The sequence below is a fragment of the Schistocerca serialis genome, chromosome 4, assembly GCF_023864345.2.
Source record: "Schistocerca serialis cubense isolate TAMUIC-IGC-003099 chromosome 4, iqSchSeri2.2, whole genome shotgun sequence".
Classification (NCBI taxonomy): domain Eukaryota; kingdom Metazoa; phylum Arthropoda; class Insecta; order Orthoptera; family Acrididae; genus Schistocerca; species Schistocerca serialis.
In genome coordinates this window covers 127,628,402-127,647,467 of record NC_064641.1, presented here as the reverse complement: position 1 = coordinate 127,647,467, position 19,066 = coordinate 127,628,402, and the positions used below count along the sequence as shown (strand labels likewise).

The 19,066-nt window shown below is 39.8% G+C and overlaps 1 protein-coding gene across 3 annotated transcripts in view; it reads left to right on the top strand.

Annotated features, from left to right (window-relative positions):
* Positions 1 to 19,066, top strand: part of LOC126475006 (tyrosine-protein phosphatase 10D) — a 338,696-nt gene that overhangs the window by 220,977 nt on the left and 98,653 nt on the right. For all 3 annotated transcript variants that reach the window (XM_050102546.1, XM_050102547.1, XM_050102545.1), the window contains exon 8: positions 14,509 to 14,699. In XM_050102546.1, coding sequence (XP_049958503.1) covers positions 14,509 to 14,699 — 191 coding nt within the window. The remainder of the gene's footprint in view (positions 1 to 14,508; positions 14,700 to 19,066) is intronic.

Sequence of the window (19,066 nt, the reverse complement as noted above, 5' to 3'; positions counted from 1 at the left end):
TGTTGGGAGTAGGATTGCGACTGCTGAAGCCCAAGCTATCCGTGATCTGAAGGCTGACCGATCCATCGTCATTCTTCCAGCGGACAAGGGTTCCACGACCATGGTACTTGATCGTCGGGAGTATGTGGCTGAGGGACTGCGTCAGCTTTCAGACAACACCACATACAAAGTTTACCAAGGTAATCCCATTCCTGATGTCCAGGTGGAGCTTCAAGGAATCCTCAGAACCTTAGGCCCCCTACAAAACCTTTCACCTGACTCCATCAACCTTCTGACCCCACCGACACCCCGCACCCTTACCTTCTACCTTCTTCCCAAAATTCATAAACCCAATCATCCCGGCTGCCCCATTGTAGCTGGTTACCAAGTCCCCACTGAGCGTATCTCTGCCTACGTAGAACAACACCTTAAACCCATTACATGCAGTCTCCCATCCTTCATCAAAGACACCAACCACTTTCTCAAACGCCTGGAATCCTTTCCCAATCCGTTACCCCCGGAAACCATCCTTGTAACCATTGATGCCACTTCCTTATACAATAATATTCCGCACGTCCAGGGCCTCGCTGCAATGGAGCACTTCCTTTCACGACGATCACCTGCCACCCTACCTAAAACCTCTTTCCTCATTACCTTAGCCAGCTTCATCCTGACCCACAACTTCTTCACTTTTGAAGGCCAGACATACCAACAAATAAAGGGAACAGCCATGGGTACCAGGATGGCCCCCTCGTACGCCAACCTATTCATGGGTCACTTAGAGGAAGCCTTCTTGGTTACCCAGGCCTGCAAACCCAAAGTTTGGTAGAGATTTATTGATGACATCTTCATGATCTGGACTCACAGTGAAGAAGAACTCCAGAATTTCCTCTCCAACCTCAACTCCTTTGGTTCCATCAGATTCACTTGGTCCTACTCCAAATCCCATGCCACTTTCATTGATGTTGACCTGCATCAGGCCAATGGCCAGCTTCACACGTCCGTCCACATCAAACCCACCAACAAGCAACAGTACCTCCATTATGACAGCTGCCACCCATTCCACATCAAACGGTCCCTTCTCTACAGCCTAGGTCTACGTGGCAAACGAATCTGCTCCAGTCCTGAATCCCTGAACCATTACACCAACAACCTGAAAACAGCTTTCGCATCCCGCAATTACCCTCCCGACCTGGGACAGAAGCAAATAACCAGAGCCGCTTCCTCATCCCCTCAAACCCAGAACCTCCCACAGAAGAACCACAAAAGTGCCCCACTTGTGACAGGATACTTTCCGGGACTGGATCAGACTCTGAATGTGGCTCTCCAGCAGGGATACGACTTCCTCAAATCCTGCCCTGAAATGAGATCCATCCTTCATGAAATCCTCCCCACTCCACCAAGAGTGTCTTTCCGCCGTCCACCTAACCTTCGTATCCTCTTAGTTCATCCCTATGAAATCCCCAAACCACCTTCCCTACTCTCTGGCTCCTACCCCTGTAACCGCCCCTGCTGTGAAACCTGTCCCATGCACCCTCCCACCACCACCTACTCCAGTCCTGTAACCCGGAAGGGGTACACGATCAAAGGCAGAGCCACGTGTGAAAGCACCCACCTGATTTACCAACTGACCTGCCTACACTGTGAAGCTTTCTATGTGGGAATGACCAGCAACAAACTGTCCATTCGCATGAATGGCCACAGGCAGACAGTGTTTGTTGGTAATGAGGATCACCCTGTGGCTAAACATGCCTTGGTGCATGGTCAGCACATCCTGGCACAGTGTTAAACCGTCCGGGTTATCTGGATACTTCCCACTAACACCAACCTGTCAGAACTCCGGAGATGGGAACTTGCCCTTCAGTATATCCTCTCTTCTCGTTATCCACCAGGCCTCAACCTCCGCTAATTTCAAGTTGCCGCCGCTCATACTTCACCTGTCTTTCAACATCTTTGCCTCTGTACTTCCACCTCGACTGACATCTCTGCCCGAACTCTTTGCCTTTACAAATGTCTGCTTGTGTCTGTGTATGTGCGGATGGATATGTGTGTGTGCGAGTGTATACCTGTCCTTTTTTCCCCCAAGGTAAGTCTTTCCGCTCCCGGGATTGGAATGACTCCTTACTCTCTCCCTTAAAACCCACATCCTTTCATCTTTCCCTCTCCTTCCCTGACGAAGCAACCGTTGGTTGCGAAAGCTAGAATTTTGTGTGTATGTTTGTGTTTGTTTGTTTTTGTGTGTGTGTGTGTGTGTGTGTGTGTGTGTGTGTGTGTGTGTGTGTGTGTGTGTGTATATATATATATATATATATATATATATATATATATAAAAAGAAACGAAAGTTTTCAGAACTAGACGAAATGGTTGTTTAATAGGTGAAAGGAACTGTTTGTGGACTAGAAACGGTGGATTTTATAGCAGCGGTAGTGTTGAAAGCGGAAAAAAAAATTTTTTTGGTTATGGTTTGGAAGTGGGTGACGTATTATTGAGTATATATAGGCAGGATAAAATTGTATAGTAGATTACGGTAAAAAGGAGAAGCTCAATACAAAGTGAAACTACTGGCAAAAACAAAAACAGAAAATAAGACTACAGAAAAGATTTCGAAATGCAACAGTGACAATAACAAACGAAATTGTTGGGTTCAAACTAATGATATGAATTAATAGAGGGAAACATTCCACATGGGAAAAATATACCTAAAAACAAGAATGATGTGACTTACCAAACAAAAGCGCTGGCACGTCGATAGACACACAAACAAACACAAACATACACACAAAATTCAAGCTTTCGCAACAAACTGTTGCCTCATCAGGAAAGAGGGAAGGAGAGGGAAAGACGAAAGGATGTGGGTTTTAAGGGAGAGGGTAAGGAGTCATTCCAATCCCGTGAGCGGAAAGACTTACCTTAGGGGGAAAAAAAGGACAGGTATACACTCGCAAACACACACTCATATCCATCCGCACATACACAGACACAAGCAGACATTTGTAAAGGCAAACTCTATGATACCCCTCCTTTTCCTTGTGGAATTGGTCCAAAAAAATCTGCTGCTGTGAAATTGTGTAACGATTTAGGAATAATAGGGTACACTTTGTACTTCACATGAGTATTATTCTCTTTCACCTTCTGACAGATTTCACAAGTTCTAATCAAAGATGTTATCTTATATCCTAAATTCTTAAAATAATAGAACTTATTCATATGGGTTATACACTTTTTGATTCTGAAGTGTCCATATCCTGTATGAACATACCACACAAGTGCAACATCCATCACCTACTGAATGCATAAGCGCCAACATTGCGATATTACACTCTCTCTCCAAAACAAATTGTGACTTATAATTTTCCATTTTCCTACTTGATTAGGAGGTAATTAGTTCTGGATACACATAGAAAACATCTCTTTAAAGTAAGGATCGTGATGGATATTTTCAGTTATTCTTTGCGCCATTTCCTTTACTCGTATGTTCAGATATTCTGCTGATGTAAAATTGATGGCACAAATAACGCTGGGTCCTTCCGTGCATTTCAATCCTCCCATTCCTATGGGTAACCTTGACAAAGCATCAGGTACAGTATTCTCGGAACATTTTACGTATTGTATCTTAATATCCTATTCTATACTATGCAGTAATCGACTACTCATTAGAAAGGATAAAGCTTGATGGTCTGTATAAATGTGGATTTGTGATCCCCGTACTAGTGCTTGAAATTTTTGAGTACTCCACACAATCGCTAATAGTTCTTTTTTGGTAGCTGTGTAATTTAATTCATGCTTATTTAGACTGTGGCTAGCAAAAGCTATGGTTCGTTGTTCTACATTATTCAGATCCCACTCTCCTTGGAAAAGTTCTGCAGTAATACCATAATCAGCCGCCCATGAACCATGGACCTTGCCGTTGGTGGGGAGGCTTGCATGCCTCAACAATACAGATAGCTGTACCGTAGGTGCAACCACAACGGAGGAGTATCTGTTGAGAGGCCAGACAAATGTGTGGTTCCTGAATAGGGGCAGCAGCCTTTTCAGTAGTTGCAGGGGCAACAGTCTGGATGATCGATTGATCTGGCCTTGTAACACTAACCAAAACGGCCTTGCTGTTGTGGTACTGCGAACGGCTGAAAGCAAGGGGAAACTACAGCCGTAATTTTTCCCGAGGGCATGCAACTTTACTGTATGATTAAATGATGATGGCGTCCTCCTGGGTAATATATTCCGGAGGTAAAGTTGTCCCCCATTTGGATCTCCAGACGGGGACTACTCAAGAGGCCGTCATTATCAGGAGAAAGAAAACTGGCATTCTATGAATCGGAGCATGGAATGTCAGACCCCTTAATCGGGCAGGTAGGTTAGAAAATTTAAAAAGTGAAATGGGTAGGTTAAAGTTATATATAGTGGGAATTAGTGAAGTTCGGTGGCAGGAGGAACAAGATTTTTGGTCAGGTGAATATAGAATTATAAATACAAAATCAAATAGGGGTAATGCAGGAGTAGCTTTAATAATGAATAGGAAAATAGGAGTGCAGGTAAGCTACTATAAACAGCATAGTGAACGCATTATTGTGGCCAAGATAGACACGAAGCCCACACCTACTACAGTTGTACAAGTTTACATGGCAACTAGCTCTGCACATGATGAAGAAATTGATGAAATGTATAATGAGATAAAAGAAGTTATTCAGGTAGTAAAGGGAGACGAAAATTTAGTAGTCACGGGTGACTGGAATTCGACAGTAGGAAAAGGAAGACAAGGAATCATAGTAGCTGAATATGGTTTGGGGCTAAGAAATGAAAGAGGAAGCCGCCGGGTAGAATTTTGCACAGAGCATAACTTAATCATAGCTAACACTTGGTTCAAGAATCATAAAAGAATGTTGTATACATGGAAGAACCCTGGAGATACTAGAAGGTTTCGGGTAGATTATATAATGGTAACAATATAATGGAAGGAAACATTCCACGTAGGAAAAATTATATATAAAAACAAAGATGAGGTGACTTACCGAACAAAAGCGCTGGCAGGTCGATAGATACACAAACAAACACAAACATACACACAAAATTCAAGCTTTCGCAACAAACTGTTGCCTCATCAGGAAAGAGGGAAGGAGAGGGGAAGACGAAAGGAAGTGGGTTCTAAGGGAGAGGGTAAGGAGTCATTCCAATCCCGGGAGCGGAAAGACTTACCTTAGGGGGAAAAGAGGACAGGTATACACTAGCACACACGCACATATCCATCCACACATACAGACACAAGCAGACAATGTCTGCTTGTGTCTGTATGTGTGGATGGATATGTGCGTGTGTGCTAGTGTATACCTGTCCTCTTTTCCCCCTAAGGTAAGTCTTTCCGCTCCCGGGATTGGAATGACTCCTTACCCTCTCCCTTAGAACCCACTTCCTTTCGTCTTCCCCTCTCCTTCCCTCTTTCCTGATGAGGCAACAGTTTGTTGCGAAAGCTTGAATTTTGTGTGTATGTTTGTGTTTGTTTGTGTATCTATCGACCTGCCAGCGCTTTTGTTCGGTAAGTCACCTCATCTTTGTTTTTATATAATGGTAAGACAGATACTTAGGAACCAAGTTTTAAATTGTAAGACATTTCCAGGGGCAGATGTGAACTCTGGCCACAATCTGTTGGTTATGAACTGTAGATTAAAACTGAAGAAACTGCAAAAAGGTGAGAATTTGAGATGGGACCTGGGTAAACTGAAAGAACCAGAGGTTGTAAAGAGTTTCAGGGAGAGCATAAGGGAACAATTGACAGGAATGGGGGAAAGAAATACAGCAGGAGAAGAATGGGTGGCTCTGAAGGATGAAGTAGTGAAGGCAGCAGAGGATCAAGTAGGTAAAAAGACGACAGAAGAGATACTGAATTTAATTGATGAAAGGAGAAAATTCAGAAATGCAGTAAATGAAGCAGGCAAAAAGGAATACAAACGTCTCAAAAATGAGATTGACAGAAAGTGCAAAATGGCTAAGCAGGAATGGCTAGAGGACAAATGTAAGGATGTAGAGGCTTATCTCACGAGGGGTAAGATAGATACTGCCTACAGGAAAATTAAAGAGACCTTTGGAGAAAAGAGAACCACTTGCATGAATATCAAGAGCTCAGATGGAAATCTAGTTCTAAGCAAAAAAGGGAAAGCAGAAAGGTGGAAGGAGTATATAGAGGGTCTATACAGGGGCGATGTTCTTGAGGACAATATTATGGAAATGGAAGGATGTAGACGAAGATGAAATGGGAGATATGATACTGCATGAAGAGTTTGACGGAGCACTAAAAGAACTAAGTCGAAACAAGGCCCCGGGAGTAGACAACATTTCATTAGAACTACTGACAGCCTTGGGAGAGCCAGTCCTGACAAAACTCTACCATCAGGTTAGCAAGATGTATGAGACAGGCGAAATTCCCTCAGACTTCAAGAAGAACATAATAATTCCAATCCCAAAGAAAGCAGGTGTTGACAGATGTGAAAATTACCGAACTATCAGTTTAATAAGTCACAGCTGGAAAATACTAACGTGAATTCTTTACAAACGAATGGAAGAACTGGTAGAAGCCGACCTCGGGGAAGATCAGTTTGGATTCCGTGGAAATGTTGGAACACGTGAGACAATACTGACCGTACGACTTATCTTAGAAGAAAGATTAAGGAAAGGCAAAGCTACATTTCTAGCATTTGTAGACTTAGAGAAAGCTTGTGACAATTTTGACTGGAATACTCTCTTTCAAATTCTGAAGTTGGCAGGGGTAAAATACAGGGAGCGAAAGGCTATTTACAATTTGTACAGAAAGCAGATGGCAGTTATAAGAGTTGAGGGACATGAAAGGGAAGCAGCGGTTGGGAAGGGAGTGAGACAGGGTTGTAGCCTCTCCCCAAAGCTATTCAATCTGTATATTGAACAAGCAGTAACAGAAACAAAAGAAAAGTTCGGAGTAGGTATTAAAATCCATGGAGAAGAAATAAAAACTTTGAGGTTCGCCGATGACATTGTAGTTCTGTCAGAGACAGCAAAGTACTTGGAAGAGCAGTTGAACAGAATGGACAGTGTCTTGGAGGGAGGATATAAGATGAACATCAACAAAAGCAAAACGAGGATAATGGAATGTAGTTGAATTAAGTCGGGTGATGCTGAGGGAATTAGATGAGGAAATGAGACACTTAAAGTAGTAAAGGAGTTTTGCTATTTGGGGAGCAAAATAACTGATGATGGTTGAAGTAGAGAGGATATAAAATGTAGACTGGCAGTGGCAAGGAAAGCGTTTCTGAAGAAGAGTAATTTGTTAACATTTAGTATAGATTTAAGTGTCAGGAAGTCATTTCTGAAAGTATTTGTATGGAGTGTAGCCATGTATGGAAGTGAAACATGGACGATAAATAATTTAGACAAGAAGAGAATAGAAGCTTTCGAAATGTGATGCCACAGAAGAATACTGAAGATTAGATGGGTAGATCATGTAACTAATGAGGAGGTATTGAATAGAATTGGGGAGAAGAGGAGTTTGTGGCACAACTTGACTAGAAGAAGGAATCGGTTGGTAGGACATGTTCTGAGGCATCAAGGGATCACCAATTTAGTACTGAAGGGCAGGGTGGAAGGTAAGAATCATAGAGGGAGACCAAGAGATGAATACACTACGCAGATTCAGAAGGATGTAGGCTGCAGTAAGTACTGGGAGATGAAGAAGCTTGCACAAGATAGAGTAGCATGGAGAGCAGCATCAAACCAGTCTCAGGACTGAAGACCACAACAACAACAACAACACCGTAATCAAATGCATCTGTCAAAATTTTAAATGGTTCGCCCATAACTGGATGATGTAAAACGGGTGATTCAACAAGCGCACTTTTGATGGTTTCAAAGGCATCATTGGCACCTTGATCCCAAGTCCATGACACTCCCTTCCTTAATAAACATAAAATTCGCAGGTCATTTAGTTCTTGCCCTTATATATACCAACGATAATAGCCGGCCATCGTTATACATCTTTTTAACTGTCTTACATTTCTAGGCTGTGGACATTCTTTGATAGCTTTGATGCTTTCAGGGTCCAGTCTATTTCCTTGTACCCCTTTAATATGACCTAAGAACTTAAGTTCTTGGCACACAAAGTACGATGTAGACAGTTTCACCATAACGCCTTTTTGCTTTAAAAGAATGTTCTTCCCAAGAAGCTGATATTATCATTGTCTACATATATTATCAAATCCTTCAGTAACACTCTCCCTAGTGCGTCATGTAACACACACATGAATATGGATACAGAGATAGTAAGTCAGAATGGCAATACATTGAAATGATATCATTTACCATCCAACAAAAATACTGTATAGTTTTTGGATTCTGGGTGTAATTTTATTTGCCAATATCCCGTAGTCAGGTCCATAGTGCTAAAGAATCTTGCCTTTTCAAATTTGGATAACAATTTGTCAATATTGATTGGTCGGTCTCTCTCTGTCTCTATATGCCGATTCAGTGCGTGAACGTCTAATACTAATCATATTCCGCCTGTAGCTTTCTTTACCATGACCAATGGATTATTCATAATGCTAGAACTTCGTTCTATAATATTATTATGAATCACTTTCATCCCTAACTGCTTCCATCAAATTACCGATATTGGATATGGCTTACAGAAGAATGGAGTGGCATCTTTGATTTTAAATTTACAAATGTAGTCGCTGATATTACCTGGACGATTGGAAAATACTACTTCATACTCCATTAAAATTTTATATAAATCTTGCTTTTGTTGATTGGTTAATTTTAGTGGCTCGTTAACTTTGTCTTGTATGTGAGTTCGATGTGTTACTTGATTTACATTATCGATCTTTGGTGACAGTTTTGCTGTAGGTGTTACTCAGACACTTACACTCAGTTGTTTGTTTTCCAATACAGTTACCTGTCACCAACGCTGTCCACTATCTACTTTCCCCTTTACCAAAACAAAGAAAACTCTTGTCAATGTTTAATATGACTTTACATTCTAATGACCAATCTAAACCAAATAATACATCTCTTAATATTTTCTACTATTAATAGTGTTTGTTGAAATAATATATCTCTAAAGCAGCAGTTAACTTGAGTTTCATACCTCACAATTTTGCACTTCATTCCTGTTATCCCGACTACGTAAAGTCCCGTTAGTGGCAATAGAGGTAAGTGCTGTTTAGTCTGTAATGAATTAAAGAATGCATTGGAGACGAGTGATATCTCACTCCCTGAATTTACAAATATGTTAACCTCCACAGTTTCCACTGTCCCTGCTATTATTGGTTGTGGGTTATTGGCATCTAAACTCAGTTCTTCAAGTAGTAATCAATCCTTTGTGGGTATTTGGTGGGTAAAGTTAACATACTTATATGGAACCTGGCCTCCTAATGTATCTCCATGACAGGGGCCTCGGCCCTGGATCTAGATCGCATCGTGTTTTCCTCATTATTACTAATTAAAGGCTGGTTACCCAAACAAGATATCACATATCCATTTTGTGCTCTATCGTTACTCAGTACAAGTTCCTGAGAAGTTACTGCACCTAAATTTGAAGGCGGATGCTTCTTCTGATAATTGTCGTTATCATTTTTCCTGTTGCGTTGGTGTACTCTCGCTAGGTTTGCCTCATTTTTTTTGACATTATTGCCACTATTCCGTTTGTAGTTCGGGTTTTCTCTTTGGTGCAAGTTTTCGTTGCTTTCCTTATTTAAGGCATCAAGTGTGTTTACAAAGGACAACAACTCTTCTACAGTGTTCCACCCACTGCATAAGATATCTTTCCTCGCATATAAGGTTAATCATCTAATTAACACTTTGCCGACCAGCGACACCACAGTGATGTCGTGCGCAAAATAGCGGTCAACAGCCAGCAACACCACAGTGGTGTCATGTGTATAGTATCGCTCAGTGGCCGATTACAGCCCTTTAGTATCTTTTTCATTCTGTTTGTGTTTTGTTTAGGTAACAATAAGTTACACATGTCAACAACTTTTTGGTTTTTATAAGTACTTGTGCACTTCCATCATGGCAGACGAAAGAGACAATACGATTGTTTATGATGTATGTGCAGTCGTCTTGTCTGACGTTCCGGACGACTTGGATGATTGGGAAGAAGACATTGGATATAGAAAAAATGAAAGTGAAGTGGAATCGTCGGAAGATAGTGAAATACATCCAAGAAGAATTCAGCGGATGCTACGGTTGCCAACTGATTTGGATGAATCAAATGAAGAAGACAGACTATGATTTACTGAAGGATCCCGGGTCCACACATAGTGTTCCCAAAGATACACAGACCGTCATGGATATCATAGAATTATATATTGGGAACGATCTATTTAAATATATTAGCAACAAAACCAACAAGCATTACAGTCAAAATTGCAATAGAAGGAAACTCAATAAAAAAATGCCAAATTTGTCGACGTTACGGGACCCAAACTTAGAAAATGGTTAGGGCTCGCTATCCTTATGGGAATTGTAAAAAAAGCAAGGATTGATGATTACTGGTCAACGAATCCATTGATAGACACACCGATATTTCACAAAATGATGTCCTGCAACCGATTCAGGCAAATATTATCATTTTTTACATTTTTCCGACAACAACAATAAACCAAATAACGCTGACTGGCTTTTGAAAGTGCAATTTGTAATTGATTATTTTTCCAAAAAGTTTAAAGAAACGTTTAATCCAAGTCAAAACATCTCAATTGATGAAGGAATGATACCGTGGCATGGACAGTTAAATTTTAAAGCTTACAATTCGTCGAAAATCACGAAATGTGGCGTACTCATTCGGATGCTGTGTGATTTGAGTACGGGATATATTCTGGCACTGGACAACTTTTAGCAAAAAAAAAAGATGGAACTATTGGCATCTTCTTATGGAAATTCTCATCACCTCTACATGGATAATTATTATAACAGAGTAGAACTTGCAGAGAAGTTACTTGAAAAGAAAATTCGAGTTTGTAGAACGATACGGCAAAATAGAGGATTTCCGGAAAATCAACGGAAAGGTGACAAATGGTTGGCGACAAGCCAAGTAATCCAAATTAGCGCTGCCGGCACGAAGCGAATAAATTTGTACGAGACATGCTGACTGCAAAGTGTTAAAATCTGCACTAATCCTCCTTCCTCCATCAGCTTATCTAAGCACTTTTGCACGGGTTAGATGCCAATCGAAATACTTCCTCATTGTGCCCCAAGTATTATTGTAATATTTGGGGTCCCACAAATCTGATATTAACTTCTGGGCACTTGCAGACCAATACTTCTCTTTAAATTTATTTTGAAAATCTTCCCAAGAGGAAAAGTTCTCACAGTTTACTGTTCCCCATTCGGAGGCTTCTCCTAGTAGGTAATCCGCAGCAAATTCAATCTTTTTAGAATCTTCCCAATTATTCAGTGAAGCTTGGTAAAATCTTTTCAAAAAATGTGTCAGATGTACCTCTCCATCAGGCTTAAATTTAGGGAATTTTCTTAATAACCCCAAATTAGCCCCCATTAAAATCATTAACTACTTCACTGATTAACACCACATTAGGTGAACTTACTCATTTTTCTACTTGTTACTGGATAAGTTTGAATTCTCTCCAAAGTTCGTCTATGCCCTTCCTGGTACCAGTAAGTTCGGAAGAAGCCATGGGTTACACGTTCCCAGATGATATTCTCTTGGTAACGTTTCTTTCTGTAATTTCTTCAACTTGTTCTTCCAAACTGCTTACATTTATGATAACAGAGTTTGTATTTTCTCTTCAAAGCTTCTTTCTACATTATCCACTCGTGTACTTTCACCTGTAATTTGCAATTGAATGACAGTCATTAACTTGCTCTGCTTATCTACACTTTATTTTAAAGTACTCAGTCCCAGCTTTACAGCATTAAATTTAATGTTACTCACATTTTTAAAAGATCCTAATTTTTCATTGATTTCTGATTCTACATTATTGCATCTGTCCTCAATCTCAAATACTAACTTTTCTAATAACTCCTGGAAATTATCATTCTGTTTACTACTAAGGTCAGTGAACATTTGATTTACATGAATGTGCAGGGAACTAGTTCATTCTTTAAATCTATCTTAAAATTCTCCACTCTAGTATTTAAAGCATCGATTTCAGTCTTCAGATCTCCCATGCCTTCACAGAGATTACTGAATTCTTTACTTTGTGAATCTACCTTGGCACTTGACAATCCTAACATTTCATTCTGAACATCCAATTTAGCGTTTAAAGTTCCACTCTAAGCATCTAATTTAGCATTTAACTGCAGACTCTGAGCAGTTAAGACTTCACTTAATTGAGTTTTGATTACATTCACCAACTCCGACCAATCTGGCCCTTCTTTACTAATTTTCTTCATAGCCATGACTGGTTCTGAAGTTTCCCAAACTTGATGTTTGTTATCCGTATTTTTACATGCTTTAGACCTTGTGAGTATTTAAAAATTAACCTTAAGTGTAATAACTACAGAAACAAATTTCACTGAATAGTTTGTATCACTTCTTGCTAAGGTACTAAAGTTTGTTTTTGCGCTCACCTGGCGTAGACTTCTCCGAACGTAGGTGAGCGGATGTGACGGCAGGTCAGCATCGGTGAACAGTAGCTGGTGCCGGCGACGTCTGCATCCCTGTGATGCATGTGAGAGCTGTATACTCCTTACACCAGACCATCTTAGTTGTATCGTTCTAGGCGTATCCCTTCTTAGTAAAATACGTCGAGATCTTCTCTCCAGTTTTTAATGTTGTGACGTTCTTACATCTTCTCCTTTTTTACATTCACAAATTTTCTCCATTGGATACTTTGGGCTTAATTCAACTTATTGGGATGATTCTTTTGTCTCATTATGTTCAGTTGCTATGGCAACACATGATATCTTCTTATCTCGTTTTTGTCTCAAAATTCCTGTTTTCTTCTGTCTTTCACACTGGTCGCCACGTTCTAATGCTTTGGACAACTTAAAGTCATGAAGTATGTGTGTAAACTCCCACTTCTTTAATGATACGACTTACTTGAGATTGTCAGCCGACTTTCCTTCCTGGTTAGCTTGCTGCTGCAGCCTCCTTTTCTCTTCTGCTCTGAAGTATATTTGCTAGGAATAGGAATTTCTCAAGATGATTTCTACTTATAAAAAAATAAGCAGACATACATGTTTCTTTTTCTTCACTTAACAATGTATATTCAAACAGCAAAACTTTTACAAATCTCATTTTCCACATAAACAAACGCTGTCAAGTAAGTCTCCTCACATATCCAAAGGTTAGAAACAAAGTTCATATACACATAAGAGAAAGTTGGCTTAAAAACCAAATTCATACTCATTCTGAATCTGAATACACGTCTTATCCTCTCCAAGTCCGTTTTACAATATTTCAACTGTTCTTTTTTTTTTTTTTTTTTTTTTTTTTTCACTACAATAGTCAAAGTTATATGGAATAACACAGAAGTTCCTTGAGTCTGCCGTGTTCTTTCATTAAACTTCCATGGCGCGACTGGCAAACACTTATCGGTGCTGTTTGACTGCTGTGTCTACAGTCTTCTTACACTTCGGACCTGCACACAGACAGGCGACGTGCAGTAAATAGGCTCTCTCAGTGATTCTAAAATTTACATGGAAATTCTCGAAACACTACTGTTTTACTTAAAATTCTGTAAGGGTCTTCGCATAAAAAATTCAGAGGCAGTACTTTTCAGCATACTCTCGTTTTTTGCACATGACCACTGTTAGTGGGAGGCTACAGCTGCATTGTAATTTAATAGAAATATATGTAAATAGGCAAGAATGAGAGTGAAACACAGATCACCTTATTTCACACAAAATACCTTGTAAATGGCAGATTTATGCAAACAGGTGGTTTCTATCTTCCTAGACTTTAGGAAGGCATTTGACACTGTACTACATTGGTAGCTATTAACGAAGATACAATCATATAGAGTATCTTCACAAATATGGGAGTCATTTGAAGAATTTTTGACTAATAGAACCCAGCATGTTATACTGGACAGTGAACATCTCGTAAGAGTTGTCGTGCACAGTTTATCTGGTATTTTGACAGATATTTGCTACTTTGCTTTTGCAATGTGTAACTGGTGCTAGCCTCGAAATGAATCCTACTCATTATGTATTTCATGTGACGCCCTCTGTCAGTGGAAGGTGTTGGTTTGCTTCCCATTGCAAACAAAATTACTTTTATAGCAGAATTTTACATGCCCATTCGATGAAGCAGTCTGAAATTAGTGTAGTGTGATATTTGTTTTACTGATATGGATTACCAGGAACAGGAAAGCACGAAGAATAACCAGCTCCCCAGCCAGCAGTGCATGGCAGTAGCCAACTGAGTAGACCAGGGTGGCATGCGAGGCACTGCTGAAGTGCTGTGTATTCTTTGTGTTTTACTGCCCCCCCCCCCCCCCCCCCCTGTGTGTGTGTGTGTGTGTGTGTGTGTGTGTGTGTGTGTAAAACACTATTTCTAGTTGTTGTTGTACATATGTGCTGATTTCTTTCTCACTTTTTCCATACAGTGAATTTGATAAATACCAGGTGTTAATAGCAGCAGGACTTCGAAGACCCACACCTGTATCTGTAAATAGAGGGGAGCCAACTGTTTGGGAGTTCAAGGAAAATCTGGAGCCAGGTCACACATACCAGGTGGTAATAAAAACTGTTTCTGGAAAGGTCACCAGCTGGCCTGTTACAGGAAATGTCACGTTAAGTGAGTAGTCATCTTTTTCTCATACACTGAAATAATAGTGCCGCTTAATTCAGGTTGTTTCATGCTACATATTAATTTGAAGAATTTTGTTACTGTGATCATTGTTACTACATGACACCCGAAAAAGACCTGCTTCACTTGGTCATTATTTTCATTTGTTTGCTGAGAACATTCCAAGTCACTTGAGAACATTGTAAATATGAACTTGGAAAAAAAAAAAAAAAAAAAAAAAAAAAAAAAAAAAATTGAAAAAGATCACAGACAGAATTAATCTTGAATGCTCGAAATACTCTAAAGTAATCTTAAATCAACATGAGTATAAAGTAATACGCTAATTTAAAATAAAGTACTCTGTCACTCACTTATTAGTTTCTTTGTAGAACATGGAGAACATTTAAAAAATTCATAAATGTTGAAACGCATCGTAAGAATGACGTGTTTCTGTGAGATGTCATCATTGTGCTCTTCTCCATTGAGTAATTATTATTACAATTTGTATACTAACTGTTCACAATTACATTGGCAATTTAATTGACCTGATGTGCATTGAATCAGTGTTTGTGTTCTCCAACTGGTCTTTTGTCAACTCGAATCACAACTTTATATTCATTAGATACCTTTTGGTTCCACGCTGTTCTGAATATGTGATCCAATTGATTGTACCTGTGTAAAATCCCTCTGCAGTTCTTCAATGATTTCCCCTCTTAGTCCACTTATGTTTGCGCAACATTGCTGGACTTCCGTTTGTTCGACATCAATTAAATACACTTGGAAAATTTATAAGATTTGTTTGGCAGTATAACAAAGATCCCACTCTATCATAGAATTTTTCTTTAATCACAACATGGGATTGAATTGATTTTCTGCACTGCTCATGGATTTAGCACCAAATGTTGTTATTTGAATGCAAGCATTGTACAATTTCAAGTTTTGCAGAAAATGTTTGTGTTCCTGAGTTTCTTCAGTCATATAATGAAATAATTCTGATGGAGGCACTTCCAGGAGTGCTAATTGAATTTTTTCACTTGTGTGACACATTTATGATGTTTCTCTACTGAATTTCTTGTCACTGCTGAACTGACTGTGTCGAACACTAACGTATTGTTTACGTGCTTGCAGTTATTGTCTTTCACAGATTTCAGTCATTGTAATTCTACTTCATTTCGTAACCTTGTTTCTGTAGAAGTTTCTCTCTGTCTGCTTGCAGTGTGTTTCACTTGATCCTCTTCTCTTATTTCATCTTGTTGTTCATTTGTTTTCTCTCACTTTATAAGTTTTCTTTCTTTTGAAGCTAAACGCGCTCATCCCTTGTCATCTGTTTCATTTCTTTTCAATTCGCTGATGGCAAGATCTCCCACTTATTTACATTTCAGCATCCCATTAAATGTTAACATTCTCAACACATTAAAATTTCACTTAATACACTGTTCACCAACATAAGCAATTCACTTTCATTTAAATTTATTTAACTTCCTATAACTTTGACTTTTCCCTGATCTGCTGTGATTGTATATAACTTCCTGAGCTGGAAAGTATCCCCAACACATAGGTTAATGGGACATTTCAGAACATTCTTGAATGTTCTGGAATACTCGACAACATTCTAGTGGAGCATTCTGTAGAGTCTTGGCCACTGTCACACTCCCTTAAGAAGTCAGCTGGTGCAATGCCCGCTTTTGACACTTCAAACTCAACCCCTATTGTTCCAAACCAAAACCTTCTTCACGATGGGGGATGAAGGGCTAGCACGCCATATAACTCCCACAGGATTGCAGCATGCACTGATGCACCATACTTCCTTTTATTATAGGTAATTATTATTGCTGTCTTGCAGGCTTTTTTTACCTAACTTTAATTATGTACAAATGTAGAATGTTGATTAAATTTAATATAATCAGAAAAATATTGTAATTATGAGATCAGATTTCTGAAAAAGTGTGATCAAGAGAAATCATATTAGATAAGGGCTCCATGGTAAAAGACAGACCTGAAATTAAGATATAAATTGCAGTCTTAGACATAGATAGACCAATGATCTTATGAAACTGGTTGCATTATTCTTTTAGAAACCTCTGTTATTACCCATAGAAAATCAGGGTAAATAGTGCCACGTCATCATCATCATCATCATCATAATCATCATCATCATCATCATTGATGATGATGATGAGTGCCACAGGCTGTGGTGCATACAGTGTGGCGTAGCAGTTAGCATCACAAGCTGAAGGTTGTCAGTTCAAAATGCAACCGAAAAATGAAACAAAGGAAGTGTGACTGAATTCCAAATGTAGTCCAGCAGCAGTTGTGGATGACCGCCATCATCACCTCACCTCTCTCCTACTCCAGGTAGGGAGAGAGGAGGGATACAGCATTTTATGGCAACCGGAAGTGTCGGACTGAGTAAGCAAGAGGTTGCAGCCATTAGTGTTGACCTGATGCTTCAGGAGTTTATAGAGAATTTAGAAAATGAAGTGTGTCAACCTTTAGCACCAGTTTCAGTCTTCACTCGAATGTGCCAGGAAGAATGAATGCAACCTACTCAATGCAATGTCTCAGCTGTCAAATGGCAATGCAGCATCCAACCAACACCAGAAGAACCAAGTCCTCTGCCAAGTATAACACCCCACAGAAGAAAAGACATTTGGAGGACAGAGGGCAACACACTCTGGCGTGTTTCCATTGTGGATGCCATGGATACATTGTATGCTACTGCAGAGAGAGGGGGAGGGGGGGGGGGGACAAAGACCATTGCTATACCCTGGACACGGTTGTTCCCTAACACACAGTACCTGTTCCCCCAACTGCTCACTTAGCCTCCAATTTCAGGAGAACTAAGCAAGACGACCATCTGTGGAAGTGAGGTCACCACAGGTGAAAATCATCCATGAATCTTGGTTATGAAGATACCAGAAAATCTCACTTACGTCACCACTGATGGCAAACTTGTCCAGGCAATAATTGATTCAAGGGCTTTTCTTTCTGTAAATTTGAATGTTTTTCATTGTCACCTAAAAAGGCTATGTTCCGTGATAGGAAAGTTATTGTGCTGAAAGTCACTGGTGGAAAATATGTCCAGCCAATGGCAACAAGTATTGCAAGAATAACTATCACTGACAGGACTGAGCCCTTCAGATTTGTCATTTTAGCAGAATGTAGTCATAATATTATTGTAGGATGGGATTTGGTGTGGCGTCACAAGCAGTCATAGACTGTGAAAGATCAGAGCACAAGAATGAGGAAGCCACTCCAACAAGCACACACAAAAAAATTTCTTTGGGGAGTTGTTGAAGACATTGTTGCCCTTCCATTATCACATAGATGAGCTCCATTTATCAGTTGAGATATTCAGATAAACTGTGTAGCTTTTGCCAGTTTCAAAAAGCTACTCACAATCTCAAAATAAATATACGTGCCAACGATTATCATAATTATTTTCGGTGGTGAAAGACCACTAACTGTCATGAACAGCCACAATCTGTCCCAAAAGGTATAAGCATAGTGACAGCCAAAACAGTCGAGGAAGGACAGCTTAGTGCCACCGTCGCAGATGTGTGCTCCATTACCACATCAGACATCTACGAAACTAACAATAGGATCTGGCCCAACTGAACAACGAATTGTCTGAGAGGAAGTGGAGAAGATGCTGCAAGATGGCATCACTGAATCTTCAAAAAGCCCTTATGAAGGAGGGTGGCACATCATGTTTCTGTGTCGGTTACAGATGACTGAATAAAATCATGAAAAAAGCTGTCCACCCGTTGCTGGGCGTTGAAGATACCCTATAATACTTGAAAGGAGCAAGTATTTCTCAACTATGGACACACAGACAGGCTACTGGCAGTTTAAGATCGGTGAGGCTGTTCCAGGAAAATATTGCTTTCATAACTCTTGATGGCCTGTATAAGTTTAAAGTTATGCTGTCTTAACTGTATAATGCTGCAGCGACTTTGAAACATATGGTGGACAACTTACTTCGACACTTTAAATGGATAGCATGTCTTTTCTAACTGGATGGTTTTTGCCACGTTTTTAAGACATTTGAAGAATATCAAAGTTGCATGACAACTGTGCTGAACTGTATTCAGACTACAGCCCTGTGCTGGAATCAGAAGAAGTGCCTCTTCAGTGTCCAAGAAATAAGAATCTTGGGGTATCTTGTGAATGGTGATGGATTTGTGACGATCAAAAGAGAAAAACTGCAGTCACAGACTTTCGGACTCCTCGGCACAGTTATGAAGTGAGAAATTTTCTCGGTGTGTGCTCATACTACTGGTGATTCATAAAGGACTTCTGTACCCGTGCACATACCTTTTAAGGATTTCTGCAGGGAGATGCCAATTTTTTCTAAAACAAATAGCAGGGAAGAT